This window comes from Trichosurus vulpecula, chromosome 7 (assembly GCF_011100635.1).
Source record: "Trichosurus vulpecula isolate mTriVul1 chromosome 7, mTriVul1.pri, whole genome shotgun sequence".
Lineage (NCBI taxonomy): Eukaryota > Metazoa > Chordata > Mammalia > Diprotodontia > Phalangeridae > Trichosurus > Trichosurus vulpecula.
In genome coordinates this window covers 35,423,944-35,448,800 of record NC_050579.1, presented here as the reverse complement: position 1 = coordinate 35,448,800, position 24,857 = coordinate 35,423,944, and the positions used below count along the sequence as shown (strand labels likewise).

The 24,857-nt window shown below is 51.5% G+C and overlaps 1 protein-coding gene across 7 annotated transcripts in view; it reads right to left on the bottom strand.

Moving 5' to 3' along the window:
• The window catches only part of MYO18A (myosin XVIIIA), a 152,961-nt gene that overhangs the window by 120,937 nt on the left and 7,167 nt on the right, over nucleotides 1–24,857 (bottom strand). For all 7 annotated transcript variants that reach the window (XM_036767278.1, XM_036767277.1, XM_036767279.1 and 4 more), the window contains exon 2: nucleotides 20,208–21,284. In XM_036767278.1, the coding sequence (XP_036623173.1) occupies nucleotides 20,208–21,203 (996 nt within the window). In that variant the 5' untranslated portion in view covers nucleotides 21,204–21,284. The remainder of the gene's footprint in view (nucleotides 1–20,207; nucleotides 21,285–24,857) is intronic.

The window sequence follows — 24,857 nt, the reverse complement described above, 5'->3', positions numbered from 1 at the left end:
GTAAGTCGATCAATCAGTCAATAAACATTTATCAAGCACCTCCTTATGTACCAGGCACTGTGCTAAGTGCTAGGGATACAAAAAGGGGCAAAAAACAGCCCCTGCCCTCAAGGAGCCTACAGTCCAACAGGGGAGACAACATGAAAAACAAACATATGCAGAGCAAATTATATACAAGATAGATAGGAAACAATTCAAAGAGGGAAGGCACTGGAATGAAGAGGAGGTGAGGAAGGCCTCCTGTAGAAGGTGGGGTTTTTGTTGGAACTTCAAGGAAGCCAGGGAGGACATCAGTAGGAGTGGAGCAGGGAGACCATTCCAGGCATGGAGGACAGCCAGAGAGAATGCCCGGAGCCAGGAGGCTGGTGTCGCTGGATGGAAGGGTACGTGTTGGGGAGGAAGGTGTAAGATGGGCCTGACCAGGAGGATTTTTACCAATCAGTGAAATCCAATCAGAAAGTGAGCACGATGCCTAGAGGGGCAAGAAGGCTGGATCTGAAGCCAGGACCCTGCTGCTGAACAAGGCAGTTAACCTCTCTAAGACTCAGTTTCCCCATCTGTAAAACAAGGGGGACTGAACCAGGCAGCCTCTGAGGGCCTTTCCAGCTGTAGCTCTAGAATCAGAGAGAACAGAAGTACCCATCCACTCCAGCAGCCTGGCAGCTACATATTTGCCATCCTGGCCAAATTCACTGGGGCATGTGAGCACACGTTTATTTACAAGGCTGGGTTAAAGACATGCCTCCATGCGGGGGAACCATCCCAACTGCAGGCAGGCACAGGTCTAGCAGCCTGGCTGGCTCTGGGGCACTGGTATTCTACAGGAGCTGATGAAGGGATTTAGAGGGAACAAAGTTTTTTTCTCCAGAGCCACAAGTGGGTACAAACCCCTGGGCACTTGGCAGGGGCTTCCCCATCACCGGTCCCTGCCCACAAACAGTAGTCATGCTAAAGGCCTTGGCCACACCCAGAACCAGAGCCCCCATAAAGACCCACTTTGGTACCTAAGAATGCTCGCTCCACTGGAGGACATGACCTTGGGAATCCCAGGCCCCAGAAAGAGGCCAGGGAAGAGGGCAGCAGTCACGACAAGCCATTACTCATCTGGAAGCCAGGCATAGTTGGGTGAAAGACAGAAAGGAGGAGTTTGAAATGCAGTACCCCAGGGCATCCTTGCCCTGGGAGACAGACAGCTCTCTCACTGTGGGCTCACGGCACAATCGTTTCTTGTGTCTACTGGCGGCCAGTCTGTCCGAGGCAGGGATGGCTAAGATGTCTGGAATGTGGCACCCTTGGGGCCGCAGAGGCCCCCCTCATCTACCCGTAGCTGGACCTGACAGCCACGTGCCCTCCCGGAGAGAGACGCGCCATGGACGTCTCTAGATGGTTGTTATTCAGCCTTGTTATCCCTAACCCTCGATGGTTGTTATTTAGCCTTGGCGCTTGAAGAGGACCAAATCGACATCACAAGGCTGGGATCAAGGCTAGGGTGCTTGACTGTGGCTGATCAGCCCAGTAGGAGCTCAGAAGGCTCCCCATTCCTAGCTGGACACCAGGCAACCAACCCCAGAACTGCACAGGCTGCTCTGGAGCGAAGAGGGCAGCAGTGAGGCTCCCCCCATACATCTCCAGCCTTTCGGGCCATGGAAGACAGAGGGCCCCAAACTAATAACAGCTATCATCCGCAGCTGGGCTTTCCTCTCAACAACTCCAGGGGAGGTAGGGAGTACAAGTTATAATCGCCTCCATTTAACAGGTGAAGTGGATAGAGCTGCCCTTAGAGCCAGGTGGACTCAAGTCTCCAACCCAGCCTAGGGTAATTACTTCCACCTCTCAGAGCCTCAGGACCCTAAGTTGCAAATGGGGTGCTGATCTGCATTGGTAGAGGGACTTTCCTGCATTGGAAGTTCTTTAGACCAAATGAAATCACAGGTCTGGCCCACCTCCTCTCCCTTTCCAGATGAAACTAAGGCTGGCCCATGATTACAGGGCTAGGGAACAGCCAGGTTGGGTTGGCACTTCAACTCAGATCCTTCCTCCCCCTCCTAACTCTAATCTCCCTTGGCCTCTCAAGGGAGGATAAGGGGCCTAAGGAGACTTTGGCAACATTGTAACAACATTGTAACAAGGCTGTACTTGGGAGTCCTCTAGGCCTGTAGAATGGACCAATCAAACTTGACCATGCTCTGAGGCCGGCCTCCATCGGCTCTGAGGCTAGCCTCCCTGGGCTTGGGGTGGGCTGCTGTTACCAGGCTTTCTCTCCCTCCACTGTCCCCCCACCCCCATCCCTGTGTCTGTTGGACCAGCTTGGCTCACTGATTCCCACCCCTCCCCTCCCCGCCCCCCCCCCCACCAGCAAATTCCATAACAAAGACCCTTTTAATTGTAATTCAGTAGAAACATACTACTATAATTAGAAAATCTGAACGGGACAGAGGGGGTCGGGGGAGGGGGATGTAAGATGGACAGGGCCAAAGACAGCAGGGGGCTGGAAAGTGAGGAAGCCAGAGTATCACTTGCTCTGGAGGCTGCACGCTCTAACCAGCTCACTTAGACTCTGGGTCTCAGTCTCCTCTGTAAAAGGAGGGGAGCTGGACCATAGCCTCCGAGGTCCCTTCCCGCACTAGACACTCGCCATCCCGGCAGCCGTGTGCAAGTCAATGAACCTTTCTGGCCTCAGTTTCCTCACTTGTAAAACAAGGAGGTTGGCCTCTAGCTCAAAACCTATAACCCAGGATCAATGCTTTGATACTGAATAATGATTCCAACCGTGGGTCCAGGACCCAGATTTCCAGGTTGGGGAGAGGCAAAGGCTTTTACTGATGCTGGACACAATGATTACTAATTATTAATTAATGATTCCAATTGTGGGTCCAGGGCCCAGATTTCCAGGCTTGGGAGAGGCAAAGGCCAAACGAAGATTCTTAATTACCCAGACCAACAAGCACTCTTGCCTCAAAGCAGTCAGCAAGCCCACCAGGGTCCCAAGGGTGGGGAACCTGCGGTCTCAAGGCCACATGTGGCCTTCTAGGTCCTCAGGTGCAGCCTTTTGACTGAGTCCAAGTTTTACAGAACATGTCCTTTTATTAAGGAGATTTGTTCTGTGAAGTTTGGATTTGGTCAAAGGGCTGTGCTTGAGGACCTAGAGGGCCACATATGGCCTTGAGGCTGTAGGTTCCCCACCCCTGGAAACAATTCTGGTAGTTGAATCCACGCCTGTAAATCTGGGGAGTTGAGACAAGCAATCTTGGTGAGCCTAGGGCTTGCCTATCAGTCTGGAGGCCCCTGCCACCTCCTGGTCCCTCCTTGCTAGTGGGCAGAGAGCCGCTCAAGCTGCCACAGTCATTGCTTCCAACCAGCTCCATAGTGACCATGCATCTGTTTCCATGGTGACAGAGAGAGATGCAGCATTTGGACCTGAGGGGAGGAGGAGAGACAATACGGAAAGAGTCCTAAGCCCCTCAGGGTAGCCTCCAGGAGGCCTCAGCCTTCTGTCTCTCCCTCTGCCGCAGAGACCAGAGCCCTCTTCAGGGCACAGTTCCCTCAGAGGGGAAGCATCCACTGCTGCCCTGGGGCCCCTCATTTTAAAGAAAAGGAAAGTGAGTCACATAGGCAGTATGCAGCAGAGCCGAGATTTGAACCCAGGTCCATGGACTCCAAATTCAGCCTTTCCATTGCGTCACAGCACCGAGGAGAGAGTGAGGAGGGGTCACAGGATAACGGGCCTAGACCATGAGGTCATCTGGCCCAATCTGCTTCATTTTATAGATGAGGAAACCGGGAGACAGGGAGATAAAGTTAATAACAATAATCCTATTAACAACCAGCATTTATGTATCAATTTAAGGTTTGCACAACACTTTATAATATGGTCTCATTTTATCCCCCAATAGCCCTAGGAAGTGGGTGCTATTTTTATCCTCATTTTACAAATGAGGAAACTGAGTCACAGGGGTCAAGCGACTTACCCAAGGTCACCCAGCTAGGAAGCGTCTGAGGTTGGTTTCAAACTCAGGTCTTCCTGGCTCCAGGCCCAGCTGCTCTGTCCACTGTACCACCCAGCTGGCCCATGGATTTAAAGCCAGGTCATCCAGACTCAGTCCAGTGCCTCATGCAGCAAGCCGAGCTGCCTTTCAGATCACACCCAGACTCTCCCCTGTCTCTCACTAACCTGCCCTCCCTCTTCCCCCTGCCCTTTTCACTGACTTAAGGTGGTCACAGATACAGACTAAAAGGACCCTCAGAGGCCTCCTCCATTTTACAGAGGAGAAAATGAAGGGGCAGCGATTTCAAGGGTTTTATCGGGTCATGGCTTTGGTGCTGGAAGTGACCCTAGATAGATTCTAATCCAGACTCTTCATTTTACAGATAAGGAAAATGAGGCCCAGAGATCAGTGACTTGTCCAAGGTCACCTGGCAACAAGTGGCAGGGAGGCACCCTCCAAATAGCCCGCCTCATTCCTTCCTACACCCCTCATTTGTCCTACACGTCTGGGAGCATGCAGAGGTCACAGGAGACTGCCCAGAGCATCCAGGCAGTGAGGGAATGGGGGAATGTGGCTACTCCCCAAAGCTTCCTGATCCGGGGGATTTTCCAGGCCCCAGAAGCAGAGCCAATGCTGGCATCAAGTTTATCCAGGGCCTCCCCCTCATCCTGGGCAGCCCTTGCTCCTCTCTCCCTGCTCCTGACTTCACCCTGGTGCCAAGCCCTCATGGGCTCTGCCAGGCCCTTTCAGGATGTTCCCTATTTGCCCTGTGCTGCCCAGGAGGGATGCAAGGTGGTGCCAGGGTCCTGGGGCAAGAGACAAACAGGCAATCGCGGCCTGGTCTGTGCAGGCAGGAGATGCCAGCCAGGGTAACAGAGAGTCGTATGCTTCCTCCAAACACCCAGGCCTAGAAGGAGGCCTCCTGCCTACCAAGTAAACAGAGCTTGCCCTGAGGTCCAAGCTTCAGTAGTCAGTTCTGCTGGCTGACCGATAAATCAGCATGACATGCCGACTACATGCGAGGCAGTAGATAGAGTGCAAGGCCTGCAGTCAGGAAGACCTGAGTTCAAATCCAGCCTCAGATGCTTACTAGCTGCGTGACCTTGGGCAAGTCACTAAGCCTGTGTTTGCCTTAATCCAATGGCAAACCATTCCAGCATCTTTGCCAAGAAAAGCCCATGGATAATACTGGTGCGCCACGGCCCACAGGGTCACCAAGAGTCCGATATAACCCAACAACTGAGCTGTAATGCAGGAAGGGGGAAAATCCTGGTAACAATGCTGGCAAGGCAGACCACCACGAGGCAGGGCAGGGGAAAGGAGGACCCCATCCCAGGATTTAGCTCAAGGAGAAGCTGAAAGACATTTGCCCCTGGCAGATCCCCGGGCAGTTCTGCTGGCACCTGGCACCCAAGACATGTTAGGAGAGAACCCTGCCTTTGAATAGTAAGAATCCAAATACATGCAACCCCTTTAGGGGATTTCACACTAATTGGGTACCAGGCTGTACCCCCCAGCACCTGGCACAGAGGGGGCTCACAAAAGTGTTACTATGACGATATCCTGCTTTGGGTGGTCCTACTGAGCCCGGCCTTTCCTTCTGGAAGGCTCAGGCCTCTCCTTGATGTCCTTGCTAACTTTTCCCTCAATCTGAAGATGAGCCGCTGTTGCTAACGGCCTGGCCATGGGGAGGCAGCCCAGCCAGCGCATTCTATGTCTGGTCCCTTCCTCGGGCCTTTCACCCAGAGCAGCCCTTCTTGTGTGTGGGCCCCCAGCAGCCACCTGGCCTGGCAGGCAGAGAAGCTAGGGAAGGAAAGAGTGAATCACCTCCACACCCACTGGGAGGAAGCGCCAAACAGAGGGAGGGGCCAGTGAGTAAGACGAGGGGGCAAAGGGCACAGCATGCCAGGAAGACAAGTCAAGAAGGGAAAGCAGCCCTCAGCCCCGAAGAGCCTCAGCCAATCACAGCGCTCCTTTCTAAAGCCTTCTCAGGACTGAAAAGTCCCTTCCTCATCACAAACCCTGAAAGCTAGATGGATGGGTGTTATCAGTATTTCCATTCCGATGCCCTGAGAGGTCAAGCAATTTTCAGGGTCACACAAGCTGACAATTATCAGAGGTGGGACCACAGAACCTTAGATTTAGAGCTAGAAGGGACGTAGAAAACTGAGGCTGATGGAAAGGCAAGTGACTTGTCCAAGGTCACACAGCCAGTGAGTGTCTGAGGCTGAATTTGAACCCAGGTCTTGACTTCTAAGGGCCGCACTCCCAGGATCACATCACAGATTTAGAGCGGAAGGGATCCCAGAGGCCAATTTATTCCCAATATTTCACCCCATTTTACAGGTGAGGAAATGAAGGCCCAGAAGACGAAGTGACTTGCTCCAAGGTTGCACAAGTAGTAAGCCCCAGAGGCAGGATAATAACAGTGAGCATCATACAAGGTTCGCAAAGCACTTCACAAAGGCTATCTCAACTGATCCTCACAACAGCCCTGGGTGGTAGGTGCCATTATTATCCCCATTTTACAGACGAGGAAACTAAGGAAGAGAGATTTAAGTGACTTGCCCAAGGTAATAAAACGACTAAGTATCTGAGGCTGAATTTGAACTCAGGTCTTCCTGACTCTACTGCATGGCTGAGCCGCCTCTATAACGATAGGAAGCATTTATAGGGGGCAGCCAGGTGGCACCATAGAGCATAGAGCACCAGGTCTGGAGTCGGCAAGACTCATCTTCCTGAGTTCAAATCCAGCCTCAGACATTTACTAGCTGTGTGACCCTGGGCAAGTCACTTAACCCGGTTTGCCTCAGTTTCCTCATCTGTCAAATGAGCTGGAGAAGGAAATGGCAGACCACTGCAGTATCTTTACCAAGAGAACCCTAAATGGGGCCATGAAGAGTTGGACACGACTGAAACAGCTCAACGACATTTATAGAGTGCTTTCAGGTTTGCAAAGCACTTCATACACACATTCTGTCATTTGATCTTTACAACAACCCTGTTAGGTAAGTGCTATTACTATCAGGAACAGGAAACTGAAGCTAGGAGAGAGGGACTTGGCCAGGGTCACACAGCTAGAAGGCTCAGAACTTCATCCCCCAAAGGACCATTTTTGCATCAGCTGCTGTTCCTAGTCCTGCTCGTATTTCTTTCTGAGGCAGGACACAAAGTCAGATCTTCAGTCCAACACTACCCACTGGGCCACCTGGCTAGTAGGATTTGACTCTGGAGCCTGTGACGATGCTTTGTGTGGCAGCCACACTACATCAGCGATCTGAAACAGCGCCAGCCTGCCATCTGTCCAGTGTGGCCTTGGCAGAGCTAGACTGTGCTTTCAGGCATCAGGAGCAGTGCACAGACCCCTTCGCTCCTCCTCTTTCAGAATCCACAGCCAGGAAGAACTCTGGTCGCCCCGCTCTCCTTGCCGCTGTGACAGCTCCCACCTGAAGCCCTTGAAATTCTCAGCGATGTGACTCTGAATCTGGATGGGTTTGCTCCTGGCCTACCTGCTGGGGGGCAATGAGAGCTGAAGCAGAGGCACCCACGGACAGAAGTGATGAGCTGTTTCTCTTCTCCATATCACACCCCCTGCCTGCCCAGGAGCTGTCCCCAGTCTCCAGCTGTAATCTGTTGTTCCGGCTGGGAAAAATCCTTGCTGTGCAGATTCCCATCTTCTGACATTCCAACACAAAGACTGCAGGGGGAGAGCGGTAAAGGGGGAGAGGAAGCAGCAGCCCCTGCCCCACCACATTCCACCCCCTCCAGGACCCAAAGCCGGGAAGGGAAGCACATTCCTCTCTCATCCCTAGGGACCGGATGCTCAGAACTGTGGCCCACTCCCCCAAATCTGCCTCCCTCTCCAACAGAGAGATGCCTCTGGGGCTGCACGAGGGGAATGGACATGGGAGGACAGGAGATCTCTCCAGTGAGCTCACTCTCTCACTGATCTGCCTCTCACAAGCCAGCTTGGATAGGATGGGTTCCTTTCCCCATCCTAACCCCATTCTAGTAATCCTAACTCCCCTCCTCCCCACACAAATCCCCCCTCCAAAAAGTCAGAGAAAGCAGGACATGACCACATGCTACAGATATGACCAGAACAAATGGGGGGGGGGCAGATTTAGAAGATGAACTGAGTTTATTTTCAGGAATTGAAGGGAAGGGGGGAACCTGTACGAAGGAGATCCAGGACAGAGAGAGAATAGAGGAGAATATCTCTGCTTTAGAAGTGACATGAATGAAGACTACCTCCCTCCTCCCCTGACTCACTAGCTGGTTGACATGGAGAAGCCATCGAGCGTCTCTGACCCTCAGCCTCCTCATCGAAAAAGTGCTTTGACAATACCAGCCCTCATCATTTTTCTCTCACCAAAGTAGCATTGGGGGTGTATCTGAGACACACCATAATAGAGGGAGAGATCTTAGCACCAGGAGAAGCTGCCAGGGAGGGGAAGGTCTAGATTGGTATTAAGGTATAAATGGTTATAAGAGGGAAAGTAGAAGCTGATGGGGTGCAGAACAGACATCCACCCACTTATTCATTCAACAAATATTTATTGACACAAAGCGCCATGCTGGGTGATGAGTGGGATGTGAAAATGCATTGAGATTTAAGTAGGTTAGCCTTCAAAGAGATTACAGTCAAGTAAGAAACATAGGATACACACACCAAGAAGTCATCACCTCTGATCCTAGGCACTAGACTCGGGAGTCAAGAAAACCCAGATTCAAATCCTGCCTCAGACAAGCCACTTGCTGGATGACCCTGGGAAAATCAATTCGCTTCTATAGGTCTCATTTTCCCCACCTGTAAACTGAAGGGACTGGCTGCTAAGGCCTCTTCCAGCTCTAAATCTGTGATCCTATAATTCACTTAACCTCCTTGGGTCTCAGTTTCTCCATCTATAAAATAGGAGATCTGGAATAGAGATCCCTTTCAGCTCTATCATCCTATAATTCATTTAGCCTCCTTGGGTCTCAATTTCCCCATCTGTGAAATGAAAATGTTGGAGCTTCTGGGATAAGAACTCACTATTTAACAAAAACTGCTGGGAAAACTGGAAAATAGTATGGCAGAAACTAGGCAAAGACCAACATCTTACACCCTGTACCAAGATGAAGTCAAAATGGGTACATGATTTAGGTATAAAGGCTGATACTATAAGCGAACTAGGAGAGCAAGGGATAGTTTACCTGTCAGATCTATGGAGAAGGGAAGAATTTATGACCAAATGAGAAACAGAGAACATTATGAGATGCAAAGTGGATGATTTTGATTACATTAAATGAAGAGCTTTTGCACAAACAAAGCTAATGCAACCAAGATTAGAAGGGAAGCAGAAAGCTGGGAAACAATTTTTACAGCCAGTGTCTGATAAAAGCCTCATTTCTAAAATATATAGAGAACTGATTCAAATTTATAAGAATACAAGTCATTCCCCAATTGATAGATGGTTAAAAGACATGAGCAGGCACTTTTCAAAGGAAGAAGTTAAAGTCATCTATAATTATATGAAAAAATGTTCCAAAACGCTATTGATTAGAGAAATGCAAATCAAAATGACTCTTTGGTACCACATCACACCTATCATATTGGCTAACATGACAAAACAGGAAAGTGATAAATGTTGGAGAAGATGTGGGAAAATTGGAACATTGTTGGTGGAGTTATGTATTGATCCAACCATTCTGATAAGCAATTTGAACTATGCCCAAAGGGCTATAAAACTGTGCATACCCTTTGACTCAGCAATATCACATCTAAGTTTGTATCCCTAAAGAGATCATAAAAATGGGAAAAGGACCCACATGTACAAAATATTTACAGCAACTCTCTTTGTGGTGGCCAAGAATTGGAAACTGAGGAGATACCCATCAATTGGGGAATGGCTGAACAAGTGGTGGTGTATGAATGTAATGGAATACTATTGTGCTGTGAGAAATAATGAGCAGGCGGACTTCAAGAAAACCTGGAAAGACTTATATGAACTGATGCTGAATGAGGGGAGCAGAACCAGGAGAACACTGTAGACAGTAATAGCCATAGTGTGTAATAACTGATTTTGATAGACTTAGCCCTTCTCAGCAACACAAGGATCTAAGACAACTCCAAAGGATTCATGATGGAAAATGCTATCCACATCCAGAGAAAGAACTTTGGAGTCTGAACACAGATGGAAGCATTGTATTTGCTCTCTCTCTTTGTTTTGCTTCTTCTTTCTTGTGGTTCCTCCCATTGGATCTAATACTTCTTTACAACATGACTAATGTTTAAATTAAAAAAAAAAATGAAGGTGTTGGCCCAGCTTCCCTCTAAGCCCCTAATCCATGACCCCATAGCCCACTTTGATACTGAACCAGCTCTCTCAGGCAGATATGAATATCTCCTCTATTTATAAAGATGTCCAGAGAAGATCCCCTCAATCTTGCTCATTCACCCATGCCTGGGCCTCCTAATCCTATTGGCAAGTTTTTATATATAGCTCATATGAATTCCTTCCTTTGCCGTCCCATCACCTTTTCTGGTTTTCAGGAGAAACATGAAATGTCAGGGCCACAAGAGACATTAGACATCACCCAGTCCTGCCTCTTCATTTTCTAGAAGGTCAAGGGAGCCACCAAAGCCTCTGCCTCCTCTCCACAAATGGAAGAAAACATTTATCCCACCAAAATGGGCCCCAAAGCCAAGATGGTCAGGCCTCTGATCTGACAGCACCCCCTTTATTTAGACAGAACTCAACATTCTCTGTGCTTCAAGGAGGCCTCCAGAGGGGAAGGGATTTGGTTAGGGTCATACAACTAATCAATCAAAAGTCATTTATTAAGTGCCTACTGCATGCAGAGAATTGTGCTAAGCACTAGAGACAAAGTCAAAAGTGAAAGCTCCTGCCTTCGAGGAGTTTATATTCTATAAGGGAAAAAACATGTACATATATAAATATATACAAGAAGAAGAAATACAAGGTAACTGGGGTTAGGGGAGGAGAATGGGGGAAGTTACAGCAGCTGGGGAGGAGGTCCTGGGGATAATCATGGCAGAGCTTGGCCTTTCAGAGCCCAGCTGTCCTGGCTTAAGGCTAGGATTTTTCCACAAGACACTAGGGATGAGACCAAGGGTTATTCCCCCTCTGTCCTGGACCTGGCTAAAAGACTGAGATTTACAAACTAGCCCTCCCTTCTCTCTTCTCATTGGAAGGGAAGGGAAGGGAAAAAGGAGGGAATGGGGACTAGGAATGAATAGAAAAGGGCACCTTGAATGGAGGACCAGAGAAGAAACCAGGAAGGAGTCTCCAAGATGGTGGGGCTCAGTCAGAGAGTCCTGGTGAGGAGGCAGCTGATAAGTAGGAAAAGCAAGAGACTGGAGGAGAGGCCCAGAGCTGGGGCATCCATCTCAAATGCTGTCTTAGCCCTCTCTTTCTTTCTGTTCTATGGATTTGCATTTCTCTCAGATCCAAGGACCACAGCAAAGCAGATGAGAGTCAATCAACAAGCATTTATTATGCACCTACCATGTGGGTAAATGAAGCTTAGGTCAGCAGGGCACCACTCAACAAGCATTTATTATGCACCTACTATGTGTCAAGTATGGTTCTAGGCACTGGGAACAAAAAAACAATGAAACAGTCCCAGCCCTCAAGGGGCTTACACTAAAAATTAATAATGATCCAGGCCTCAACATTTTATTTGGAATTGGAACTGACATTCTAATGGGGGAAACAACATGTACGTAGATTCAAAATAAATCCAGGGTAATTTGCTGGGAGGGGAGGTGGGGGACGGGCAGGGCCTGGCAGCTGGGGCAATAAAGGAGAAGGTGGCATTCTAGCGGAGCCTGGTGTTAAGACTTGGTTTCTAATCCCAGGTTTAGCTGTTACTCCCTGTATGAGCAGTCATTCAACCTCCACAGGCCTCACTTTCCCTCCGCATAAAAGGACAGGGTTGGATTAACCAAGTACTTTGAGCTCTGACTCCAACGAATCTATGAGGCCTAGAGAAGTCCCCCAATTCCCAGGGACTTGCTGGTAAAAATGAGAATCAGGCCACAGAGCCAAATTCTCCTTTTTTCCAGGGCACCCTGCATCCCTACGGAACCAGACCCCACCCAGAATAGGTGGGCTAAGAAGAGCCAGGAGGCAGATGGGGGCAGGGGAGGGACCGTGTGCAACAAGGTGAGGGCAGCTACCGAGGTCTCTGCTTCCTCCCCAAGCACTGAAGCAAACATTTCCCCGACCAAAGCAGGGCCCCAAACCAAAGAAAACCAGGAATCCTAGCTGCCTCACACCATCCCCTCTATTTAAATAGAACAACACAAGCTTCTCCAAGCATAACACCCTCCAGCCCCAACCACAAAGAGTCCAGGAGAGGGGTGAGCCTGGGCAAAGCTCACCTCCTTCTGGGCATGCCAGAGTAGGTCAGGGTGGGAAGCGATGGCCCTGCCCGTGGGTTGCGGTCTGCCATCAGCCCCACCATACACACCCCTACACACACACACACACACACACACACACACACACACACACACACACACCCCTACACACACACACCCCTACACACACACACACACACACATACACACACACACACACACACACACACACACTCTGGAGCATCCTCAATCCCTCTCCTGCTCAAACCCCCTACCCCATCCAAACCCCACCAAGTCACTCCTTCCCTAGATGTGCCCCTTCTCTATGTTGAAGCTATCCCGGCCTAAAGGTGGGTTTTTAGTTGGGGTTTTTTTTGGTGGGGGGGGGAGTCAGCGACTCAGTGCAGAGGGGTAGCCCAAGCTCTGTTGGCAGGAAGAGCGCGTGCTTGTGGTTTCTGGGAAACACTGCAGCGATTTGCAGCATTTTTAAAATACTTGCCTTCCCACCCCCCCAAGCCCAGGCCTTTGCATATCTGGTATTTTCCAGAACCATTTCAATGTAAATAAAGGAGATTAGGAGGGAGCAGAGGGCAGGGCTGCCCAGGGGACATAGGGAGCAAACCACAGTGGGTACACTACCAGGGAGCAGGGACAGAGGTCAGACCAGATCCCCAGGCTGGCTACCCACCAGGCCCAACCCCCACGCTGGGGCTCCCAGCAGGGCCAGTCAACAGGAACCAGTGTTCTAGGCTCACCCCCACCCAGCCAGGTCGAGTGCTGACTGGGCACTGTGCCCACCACCCACAGCCTGGGCTGCCGGGAGTTCTTGGTGCAGCCACACTCAGGGGCAGCAGCTCTGAAACGGATGTAGAGAAGACAAAGCTGAATATGGCAAACACAATGATGCCCATCAGACCCCCCAACATACCCTCACTGCTGAGGAATCAACAGGTGGCAATGCTCCCCATGGTCAGTTATGACAAACTTCATGCCTTCGATATATATCCCCAAGTCTGCCTCAACTACCAGAGTCAGTAAGAGCTGGATTCAAATCCTGCCTCATCCATTTACTAGCTATGTGACCCTGGACAAGTCACTTAACTTTTCTAGTCCTCATTTAAATTACAAATGAAGGGGACTGGATTGGAGTGTGTGTATGTGTGTGTGTCCTGCCCCCCACGCTCCCCAGCTCTAAAATCTAGGATCCTTTGATCTTCTCACCCACCTATCAAAGGGACGTCCCAAACTCTCCTGAGCCCCTGATTCCCAGGCTTACACACTGGACATCTCAATGCCAGAGGTGCCTGGAGCTTTGGCACAAGATATGTCTAAAATTTCCTGTTTAAAAAAAAAATCAGAGGTTTGTTTGGAGTTAAATTAGGAACAGAAGCATTCCAAAGTGCTGAGACTACAGCACCCAACCCGTTAGACCGGGGAGTCATTAGGAGCCTCCCCCTATCCCCTCAACTGCCAAGCACCCTGAACCTCCTGCCTGGGGGAGCTGGAGAATATGCTGACCCTCCCCCATCCAGAAATCCTGCTGGATGTCACTTTTTAACAGCACCAATGTGCCCCGAGGCTCCTGTGGATTCCCACCTGGGCACCTGGGTACCTGGGCACCTGGGACTTCTACCTCATGCATGGAAAAGGCCACTAGGATAGGAAGCCTTGGAACCACTCCCACCCCTTCCCAGAAATAAACAGCCAAGGCTTATCTCTCACCTCCAGGCCTTAATCAGGAAGTCTGGAGGAGAGAAGAATGGGAGAACAAGGGCACTGAAGGGTGAGGCTTAGGGAATTCTACCTGAGGCCCACCCCCACCTGCCAAAGGAAAAACAAAACCCCAGCACATTTCCTGCATGCCCAGGAGCAAGTTGGTTCACTTTTCTGGGACTCAGTTTCTCACCCTGTAAAATACAGGGATTAGACCACAGGGCCTTTGAAGTCACATCTAGCTCTAAATCCGGGATCTAAGAGCAGGAGCTCCAGAAGTTCTAGAGTGGGGGGAAGAGGGGAGGGAAAGGAGAAGAGGGCAATGGGAGGTATTCTGATCTGATCTGACCCTCCAGTGAGAAGGCAAGGAAAGGCAGACGCCATAGGTGAGTCAGGCTCAGCTCCTCCCCAGAGTCACCTTCTCTCCTCCAGCCTGGGCAGGGTGCCTGGGACTCTTGGAATGACCAGGAAGGCCAGAGAAGCTGGTGTGGCTTAACTGCCCTGTGAGAGAGCACCCAGGAGGCCACACCTGCTGGCCAGACTCACACCCTTAGCCCTGTGGGAGGCTGAGGGTTGGCCTCGGTTCCTCCACTCCCAGACCACAGGCCTCATCTCCCAGGATAGATCAGCCACTGCCAGAAGCAGGCCTTGGTGCCCAGGTCACCTTCTAACTCTGCTCTCCCTAGCCTCAATCTAGAACAAAGACCTAGAAGAAGGAACTTCATGGAACTCTTATGAGCCTCACTGTTCCAGTGTCCGTTTCAGTCTCACTAGAATAAGAAAACATAAGCTTCTGAGTCAAAGCTATAACTAAGGAGGGCCACTGGAACTTTGGCCCAGGGTGCTAAAGCACAGAGGGTGCTGAAGGTACTTGTATTCTTTCAGAAGATGGAAACAAGTGAGCAAGACATCATTCCAGGTGGGTTCCTCCTGGCCACAGTCTGACTTCCTTCCCTGGGGGCAGTTGTGCCCTCCACAGGACCAGTCTCGATGCAGGGCAGGGCTGGTACCCTGGGTTTCTCCACTCACAAGGACCTGAGTCTGAAAGCCTAAGGGTTTTCTTCTTGGCCTCAACTGACTCTGTCTTAAAAAAGGTGACTTGAAAGAATGCTCCAGAACACTAATAAGAAGGGAAATGCAAATCAAAACAATCCTGGGCTTTTACCTCACACCCAGAAAATTGGTAAAGATGGCAAAGATGGGAGTGGCCAATGTTAGAGGGGACAGAGGAAGAGAGACACACTGGTACATTGTTGGTGGAGCTGTGAATTAGTACAACCATTTTGGAAAGCAATTTGGAATTAGGAAAATACATTTTTGACCCAGAGATTCCATTACTAGGCATTTGCCCCAATGAGGTCACTGATTTTTCTTTAAAGGCCTCACATAAACCATAATATTTGTAGCAGCATTTTTTTTCATGGTAGCAAAGAACTCAAAGTAGGTGCCCGTTGACTGGGGAATGGCCAGACAAACTATTTACTGTGCTAAAGGAAACAACAAACACGACAAATACAGAGAAACAAGGTAGGTAAGACTTCTCAGCTGATGGAAACTGAAGTAGGCTGAGCCAGGAAAGCCACGTCCACAAGGGTGACCCCAATGCAGATGGACGACCATCGGGAAACAAGAGAAGAGGAAGACCGCAAAATTTCAAAGACCAGGCGTGGGCCCCAAAGCCGCTGGAGAAGCCACCTCCTTCCACTGTGGCAGAGGTGGAAGGCTCACATAATGATAATGATAGCTAACATCTATATAGCACCTACACGCCAGGCACCACAAAGTTGAGCGCTTTCCAATTTTTAACTTATTTGATCGTCACAGCAACCCTGAGAGGTAGGTGGTTATGACCTCCGTTTTACAGATAAGGAAACTGAAGCAAATAGGGTTAAGTGACTTGCCCAAGGTCACACAGTTAATAAGTGTCTGAGCTGACATCTGAACTCAGGTCTTCCTGACTTCAGGTTTGATTCTATCCACCATGTCACCTAGCTGCCTAGCTAGGTGCTCCCTGCAGGTGGGGAACATTGCCTATATTGTCAAAGTTTTTCAGTTTGCTGGGGTTTTTTTTCCCTCTCCCTTTTTTTTTTTGTTAGATGGGATGGCTCTCTGGGAGGAGGGAAGGGTGGGATGTGTGTGGGGGAGAGGGGAGGTAAGGAATCTAGGTTATAGAAAAACAAAAAATAATTTTTAAAAAAGTTGATTTGTGGGTATTTGCCCTAGGGGTCAAGGAGCACCAGTTTGGGGTCTGAATAGTTATTACCACCCTCCCCCCATCTCCTGGCTATAGATGTTTATAAAGCATCCTAAAGGCATTTTGGAAGGAGGAAGTGGTTTCAGTTAGGGCTAGTGTTTGCTTGCTTAGAAAGAAGCCTGTACAACTTATACAGCAAGTCCCTACTCCTGAATGGGCAAGGCATCAGAGAAACAGACAGAAAGACAAAACCCGCTTTGGGTACACATCAGCATAACCCTACCCCCAAGGATCTCCAAGGGAGATAAAGAAAGAGCGGGCTTTCTACTCCCTGGGCTGTCTGGAGAGACCCAACAATAGCCTGAAACTCAGCTCTGGGTCAAGGGAGGGCAGAGCTGTCCAGGGGACTCCCTGGTGGCTGCCGGGGAGGGTCCCTGTGGGGTTTGGGAGCTGTCGGGACGCTCCACCCAGAAGGCAGGCCCCTGACAGCCTGGGATGACCGACAGATGGGAAGACTTATTCTTGGCATAGAAACTGGAGTAGGTCTGCCGGGATGAGGAGGAGGAAAAGGAAGAGGAGGAGGAGTCACACTCTGGCCCACGTGGGCCTGCCAGGTGGTAGCTGGGATTGCCAGGGTCACCTGTCCCAACTCATCCCCCTTCTCCCTGCCTAGGACTCCCATGCCCAAAACCACCCCAAGGTGCCCACCCCCTCTCCCCCACCCAGCAGGAAGGAGCCAGGACCCTTTCTAGTTAGAAAGATAGTGCAGCACTGGAAAGATACAATAGATTAGGAGTTCAAATTCTGCTGACTCTGCCACTTCCCCATGTGACCTCAGGTATGTCACTTGGCCTCAGTTTCCTCATCTGTAAAAGGAGAAGGCTGGGCCTCAGAGGCCCCTTCCAGTCCTATTTTTAGGATCCTACTTCTTGGTGCTGTGACTTAAGGACACGTGGTTTCACACAGCATCCTTCCCTGAGTCCTTCCTGCTCATCCGCAGGCAGGAGCCACCTTGAGCACCAGCTGGCTCTGCCCTCCCCCCCAGGGGCCTCTTGCAAGCTGATGCTGTGGAGACATTGGCCCTGGCTTCGTGCCCACCAGCTCCTATGCCACATCTTAGATTTCCCTGGCGACTGGATGGTTTTTACATTCCAGCCAGCTGTGATATGGGAAAGCAGTAAAGCTGGAGAATGGTGGATCACGGAGGAAACAGATCACATGGCCTCAGAATGCTGAACCGAGCCGGGACCTGAGGGGCCCTGAGCTTTGCAGCCTGGGGCAGAAAGCATGCTAGAATGCCAGGCTTCAGAGGCCACCTACGCCAGCCTCCTCCTTTGACAGAGGAGGGAACTGAAGCCCAGGGAGCTGAAGTGACTCGACCAAAGTCATACAGGCAGATCCTTCAGTTTCCTCCTCTTTAATGATTTGACCAGATCATAGGGTCATAGAGCTGGCAGCAACTGTAGCAGGAATGGACCTGGGAGCTCATTCTGCAGACGAGGAGCCTGAAACCCAGCAACACAAAGCGATTTGCCCAAGACTGTAAAGTGAGATTTGAACTCGGGTCTTTTGACTTCAAAGCCAGGGTCTTTCCACTGCACCACGCAAGCCCAAAGGCCAAGACAATACCCCCAGGGATCCTCAAGAATGCCAGAAATGCCTCTTCGCCTATGGGCAAGGCAGCACTCGGCCTGAAAACAGAGGATTGGATGGACCCCCATCACAGTTCCCCCTCCAGCTCTGCTGGGGAGGAAGGAAGAAGCCATGATTGGATCACTCCTCATATTCTATCTAGGGCCATCTGAATCCTGGATCCCACCATTCAAAGCAAGGTCATAAGATCACAGATTTGAGTTGGAAGGGGACTAAAAGGTCATTGAGTCATTTTACAGATGAAGAAACTGAGTCCCAAAAAGAGAAGGTGATTTACTCAGGGCTGCGAAATTGGCATTTGAACCCAGGTCATTGAGTTTCAAAGTTCACCAAGCCATGCCACCTCTCAGATGATGCCCAGACTCCTCCCCACCTCCTGTGCCTCTCACTGACTCCTCTCTCTACCCTCTCCCCTCCAACCTCCCTCACCCCCCACAAAGCTGTGCAGATTCCGGCCAAGCCCAAAGTCGGGGAGGGAGCCTGGATGGCTAGTCCTGGGTCCCTCGGAGGTTCTGCCTGACGCCGTATCTACAGCCTCCCAGGCCTCAAGGTCGGCTGGCTGCCCTCAGCATCCGTTTCCTCTCCGAGGAGAGAAAGCTGGGGTCTTGCCTCTCTCCGTTTCCTCCCACTCCCAGGTCCACAAACATCTGCTGGTTCAATCAAGGCTCTGTGCTGGACTGTGGGCAGGTCACCAGAGAAGGACAGGCCAGCCTCGGGTCACTCTGTCCACTCCTCAGCCCCTGGACCAACGGCCCCAAAGCAGCCAAGAGGAGCAGCCTGGGAACAGGGGAGCCAAGATGCATCTGGTGGCCTCTGCTATCAGAAAAGCTGAGCCTCACTCTGCCCACGCAAGGCCAGGCCCTTTTCTCTAGGGCTGCCATGAGCGGGACCTGCATGGAGCAGCCAAGCCATGCTGGGAAGTGTCCTGGTTCCACAAGGAGATTCAGAATACACATCACCCCAAGGGTCACACTTAGCACCAACTCAGGACACCGGCCTTTTCTTCTCCCTGAAGGGATTACAAAGACTCTTGGAGGAACCATGGAAAAATGGAGCAGATCTCAATGCCAGTGTCTGTTAGTTGATACTTTCTCCACCATTGTTCACCACTTGAGATACCTTCAGTCCTAAACAGCTGCTCCCTCCCAAAGGTGTTATGGGATGGCCTGGTACGGTGGGAAGAAGGCTGGCTTTAGAGGCAGGGGACCTGGGTTCAAACCCTGATTCTGCTGCTTCCTACCTGTGTGACCTTGGACAAGTCACCAAACCCCTCTCAGCCTCAGTTTCCTCATCTGTAAAATGAGGAGGTTGGACTAGGTGACCCCTGAGGGCCCTTTCAGTGCCAGGTCCTCTTCTCCTCCACCTCTCCCCAAATCCCACAGCCAAGACCCTAAGACACGAGGATGACCACTTCTCATTTCTAACTCAGATAGACAAACTACCTTCCTCACAAGAACTCTGAAGAAAAAACCCCTCCAGGTGAGTCTTGGAAGAATTACTGTTGCCAGCCCTTGGGCTCCGAGGAGGCCCAAGACTTTGTCGCGGTGATGCAGCAGGAGACACTGAAGCCAAGGGCTCTTCCCCACTAGACCAAGCCAGCTGCTGCTTTGGCCACTTCCCTGAGGAGGCTGCAGCACTGTCCAGGACTAGGCCCTATCCATCCGAGGAACAGTATAGGACGTGCCCCAGCCCAGGAGGCGCAGGGAAGGTACTGGGAGAAAGCCTTTGCCAGGCGCCCTCGTTCAGAATCTCCATCCCAACCACTCCCTGGAGCCTGCTATGGCTCCCAGGGAAGCAGAGAGGCTCGCATCTGATACCTTGACTGGGAAATCCAGCTCAAACTGCTCTCCCACAAATCAGATCACTGTGCCCGCCCCAGGTTTGGCACAGCGCACCACTGAATTATCAATCCAAAGGGTACTGACAGTGGTACAGTGGAAAGAACAGTCTCTGGAGCCGTAGGGACCGGGTTCAAATCCTGCCTCCTGTCATTTACTCTTTGACCTTTGACCCTCTACACTTAGGAAATACTTTCCGAGAGCAAAGCGCCCTGGAAGACACTGAAAAAAATCAAAAAATGGGAAAACAACGCAGTTCTGGGCCTAGAGACGCACACGGTTTCAGAGGGAAGACGACCCCATGAGGAACGTTGCCTTCTAAGCAGAAGTCAAGTCAGTCAATGAGTATTTATTAAATGCCTACTATGTGCCAGACATTGTATTCAATGAGGGAAGCGAAGTGAGCGAGACATCAACCCTCCCTCCCTGACCCGGGGCCCACGGCAGGGACTTACGTCGGTGGGCTCCCTCTGCTGTCCAGGGCTGCCCCTCAGCCAGCTGCGGCTCAGCTCGCTCAGCTCTGGGATGGGCTGCACCTTGAGCCGGACGTGGTCTCCAGACTGCCGGATCATCTCCACAATCTCATCTCGCGACTTGTTCTCCACGTTCTGCCCGTTGATCTCCACCAGACGGTCGCCGGGCACCAGCCCCAGGGCCAGGTCCTTGGTGCCTGCCCCAGGCTCAGCAAAGTGTACCACCCGCCGGTAGGCCTGCCCCTCGGGCGCCCGGTCCAGCATGGTTGTTCGCCGAAGGGAGAAGCCAAAATCCCCAGTGGGACGCCTCTGAAGCTCCAGCTCCCGAGGAGGGGGAGGTAGTAGGGGCGCTACGGCGGGCAGGCGCAAATCAGCAGCAAACCGTTTGTTCACCAGCTCAGGGCCCCGGGTCCTGGAGCCCAGCCACGAGGCGCCAGGGCCGGCCTGACGTGCCAGCTGGCCCTCGAGTGTCCGAACCTCCACTTGAGGCGAGGGGGCAGCTGAGTGTTCTGAGGGGGTGGAGGTCTCTGAGGCACTCCCATCGCGGCTCCGCTGGGAGAAGGAAAAACGCTTGACGATCATCTGCGAGTTCTGCTTGGCCAAGGAGCCAAACTTGGCGGCCCTCTGCAGCACGGAGGGCCGGCCGCTCTCCTCGCCCTTGAGGTCATCGCTAGAGCTGGCCGTACTCAGGTGGCCCGAGTCGAGGATGACGCTGCCCCGGTTGCTGTCGGAATCGATATCGGTTAAGTGCAGGTCCGAACCGCTGGCCACCTTGATAGGGATGGGGTTGGAGATCTCCAGCCTGGTCCTGGACTCCCTCTTGGAGGACCGGTTCAAGTTGAAGAAGCCCCTCCGGAGGCTCATCTCCTCCAGGCTCCGTAGTTCCGCCGCAGACATCCGCTCTTTCTTTTCTTTCTTCTCCTTCTTCTCCTTCCGACTCCCATCTTTGTCCTTGTCTTTCTTCATCAAGTTAAACATGGTAGGAGTCTTTGGGGTGGGAGGTCGACTCCCAGAGGCTCACGGATGCTCAGCCCCAGGCCCCTGCTCCCCAACTCGATGCTACAAATGGAAAAACAAATGGAACTTTAGGAACTTGTGTCCGTAGAGAGCCTGGCCCTAGGTCCAGTCCCAAGCCCAGCCCAACCCAACCCTTATTCTAGGTAGTGGAGAGGAAGGAATGTCCAGTCCTGTCCCTATCTGTGTTCCTATTATCCTCTAAGCTTCAGTTTCCTCACCTGTAAAATGAATTGGACTCCATGGTATCCAAGGTCCCTATCAACTCTTAATCTGTGAAGTATGATCCTGAAATCCCAAAGACCAAGAGAGGCAGCGGAGTACAGGGGAGTTTGGGGTCCAAGGACGGGAAGTCTGGGGACCTTGGGGACAAAGCTTGACTCACCCTTTTACTACCTGGGCAACTTTGGGGAAAAACAATCTCTGGGCCTCAGTTTCCTCATCTGTAAAACAAGGGGGTTGGACCTTCAAGGTCCCTAAATGTATGTTCCCAAATCACTCAGCCTCCCTCAGTTTTCCCATCTCCCTCCTCCCTTTGCTCAGCTTTTTCATCTGCAAAAGGAGGCTGGGCTAACTGGCCTCCAAGGTGCCCTCCAGCTTCAGATCTCCGAAGCTGATCTCCAAAGGAAGGAGCAAAATATCTGATTTTCTTCTTGCCTTTAGGATGTCACAAGCTATAGGACTTAGGTCCAGAGAAGCATGGGAAGAAATATATGTTCCTCAAAAGAAGATTCATCACAACAACCCAAACAGAGGGACAGGAGAAGACAGAAGAGGATTTCTGCCCACCACCCTCTCGACCACCGTCCAACAACCAAGGTCTATCAAAGGAAAAAGACAACAATTACTGGACTCTCTTTCCCAAATCCAAGGGGGAAAATAATTGGTGCTTCCCTTTCCCATTCCCAGCCAAAGTTCCCTACCCCTCCAGGAGCATCTGGCCCCCTCTGACTGCCCTGATCCCACAGTAGAGGCCTGAGATCCCTAAAAGGGAAAAATAGGAGGAAAGGGAAGTTCCCAGCTGAAAGAAACAGCAAACAGCTGGGGGTGGGAGGCGATGTGGTGGGAAGGGTCGAGTCCTCGATAAACAGGATCCTGGAAAACTCACATCCTCTTCCCTGCCATGACCAATACCTAAATATATACCTCAGGAGAAAAGAAGTCATGGTTGTGGTGAGCCAGAATGTAGCTCCCACCAGCTTGAGAGGAGAGGAGAGAGGGGAAGAAGGTGGGGAGGGGGAGAGAGAAGAGGGAGAAGAGAAGAGAGAGGAAGGAGGTGGGAGGGAGGGAGAAGAGAGGGGAAGGAGGTGGGGATGGGGAGAGAGAGGAGGGAGAAGAGAGAGGAAGGAGGTGGGAACGGGGAGGGAGAAGAGAAGAGAGGGGAAGGAGGTGGGGATGGGGAGAGAGAGGAGGGAGAAGAGAGAGGAAGGAGGTGGGAACGGGGAGGGAGAAGAGAAGAGGCGAAGGAGGTGGGAAGGAGAGAGGAGAGAAAGGAGAGAGGAAGGAGGTGGAGGAAGAGGAGGGGAGGGGGAAGAGAAGGGGGAGAGAGGGAGAGAGAGAGAGATGGGGGGAAGGGAGAGAAGAGGAGGGAGAGAGGAAGGAGGTGGGGAGAGGGAGGGAGAGGAGAGAAAGAGGAGAGAAGAAGGAGGTGGGGACAGAGAGAGAGAGAAGAGAAAGAGGAGAGAGGAGAGGGAAGGGGAAGGGAGGAAGAAAAAAGGAGCAAAACTGAGGAAAGCCCTCCCCCCCCCCCCCGGCCCAGGGGTCAACCCCACTCCTTTCTATCTAGCAGGCTGTGCCAGCCTACTTGTCCATTTACTTGGTCAAGATCCCTCCTCCCATCAGCTCTCCCCCATCTCAGCCTTAATGGGTGCCTTTTGTAAGCTGACCAATTGTTCACCCTCTGCGGGGGGAACAAGTTCAGTTCAGTTGCTGAGTACAAGGGTGCATGGCCCTCCCTCCTCTTCCCTCATCACTGTTCCCTGGAGAGAACCCCCATTACAAGTCTCCTGCCCTTTCACCAAAATCACCACCACCACCACCATCATCATCCTGAATCCCAATACCTTCACTCATTTGCAAAACTCCATCACTTTGCCCACCTGAACACAAAACAAAAAATGCCAGGACAGCGACTTGTCCCAGGCCCATTTCCAACTGAGCTCTGCCCAATATAGAGACAAGAATAAAATGGTGAAGCCACTAAGGGGACAAGGGAAGATCATACTAGGTGGCCTTCACACCGTGGTTCAAGGTTTGCAAAGTGCTTAACACCCACCACCTCAATCAATCCACATATCGACCCTGTAAGGCAGGTGCCACCAATAGCCCCAATTTACAGATGAGGCCATTGAGACTCAGCGAGGACTCAGAATGACCCAGCTAGGAAGCATCAGAGGTGACGCCCACCATGTTCCAAGTCCAACACTCTCCACTGTATCCCAGACTCTTCCTGCCAGGGGCTAAGGAGAAGGGGGAGAGGTCTCACAGCACCAAGACTCCCAGGGCCCCGGGACACATCCCTGAGGAGTCCCAGAGAAACAGGCAGTGTAGGTGTGTTGGCCAAATCCTTCCCTGTGACTTCCAGCTTCCCACTTCCACTCTCCCAATAGCTGGCACTACTTCAAAGCCTCAAACCTTTGACACAGTGAAAAGAACACAGAGGACCTGGGGTCCGAACCCACTGGGTGACCTTGGGCAAGGTCCCTTAACATCTTTGTCCATGAAACTATGGTCTACAAACCCATGTTCTCTTGACCCAAGCCTGGTTCCACTTGGCCAGGGCTGGATGCCAGGCAAGCATCTCAGAACCTCCCTCCCCCACTGGGAAAAAAAAGACTCTAGCCTCTCTGGACTGGAAGGAGCCTCCTGAGTTCATTCCGTCCATCCCCCTGTCCCCTGGCAGCACTCCTGACTGGTACGACTCCATAACGGTGTGGTGTCATTCAAAGAGGTTTTCTCTCTAGGGGAAAGGGCAGCAGAAGGTCTGGACTCTAGCGCTGGCTGCATAATCTTTGGAGAGGCCCTCTGCCTCAATTTCCCTCTTTGTGAAATGGGGATTGGGGTGGGGATGGGGGGTTGGGGGAATGGACAAAATGATCTCTAAGGGCTATTCCAGCTCAAAAATTGCGTGTTTCTTCGTTTCCCTTGGACAGAAAGAGGGCACTTACTCACCCATCTGTCACCAGAGGCACCACCCTCGTGCCATTCGCCAGGCCTGGGAGAGCTGGGAGATGCTAATTCTGTTTCCACAACCCAGGGCCAACACCTCTTTTCCAGGATGTTTTAAGACCTCATCCACACCCACATCTGTTCCTCAGCCACCTCCCTGGTTTAGGCTTTGGGATGTCACTGGTCTGGATGTTCAAACAACAGCAAAGCCTCTGACTTGATTGGCACAGGAAACGCCTGGTGTGGAGCTTTCTCCACCACCAACGCAGGCCGCCACCCATCCACAGCTTTAGGAGATCAGTTTGAGGGAGATGCCTAGGATGTGGAGACATTAAATGACTTGCCCAAGGTCACACAGCTAGTGTCAAAGGCAGGACCCGGGTCCTGCTGAGCATTTTCTCTATTCAGTTACACTGCCTTACAGAACAAATGCTACCCAGGGTGTTGCCC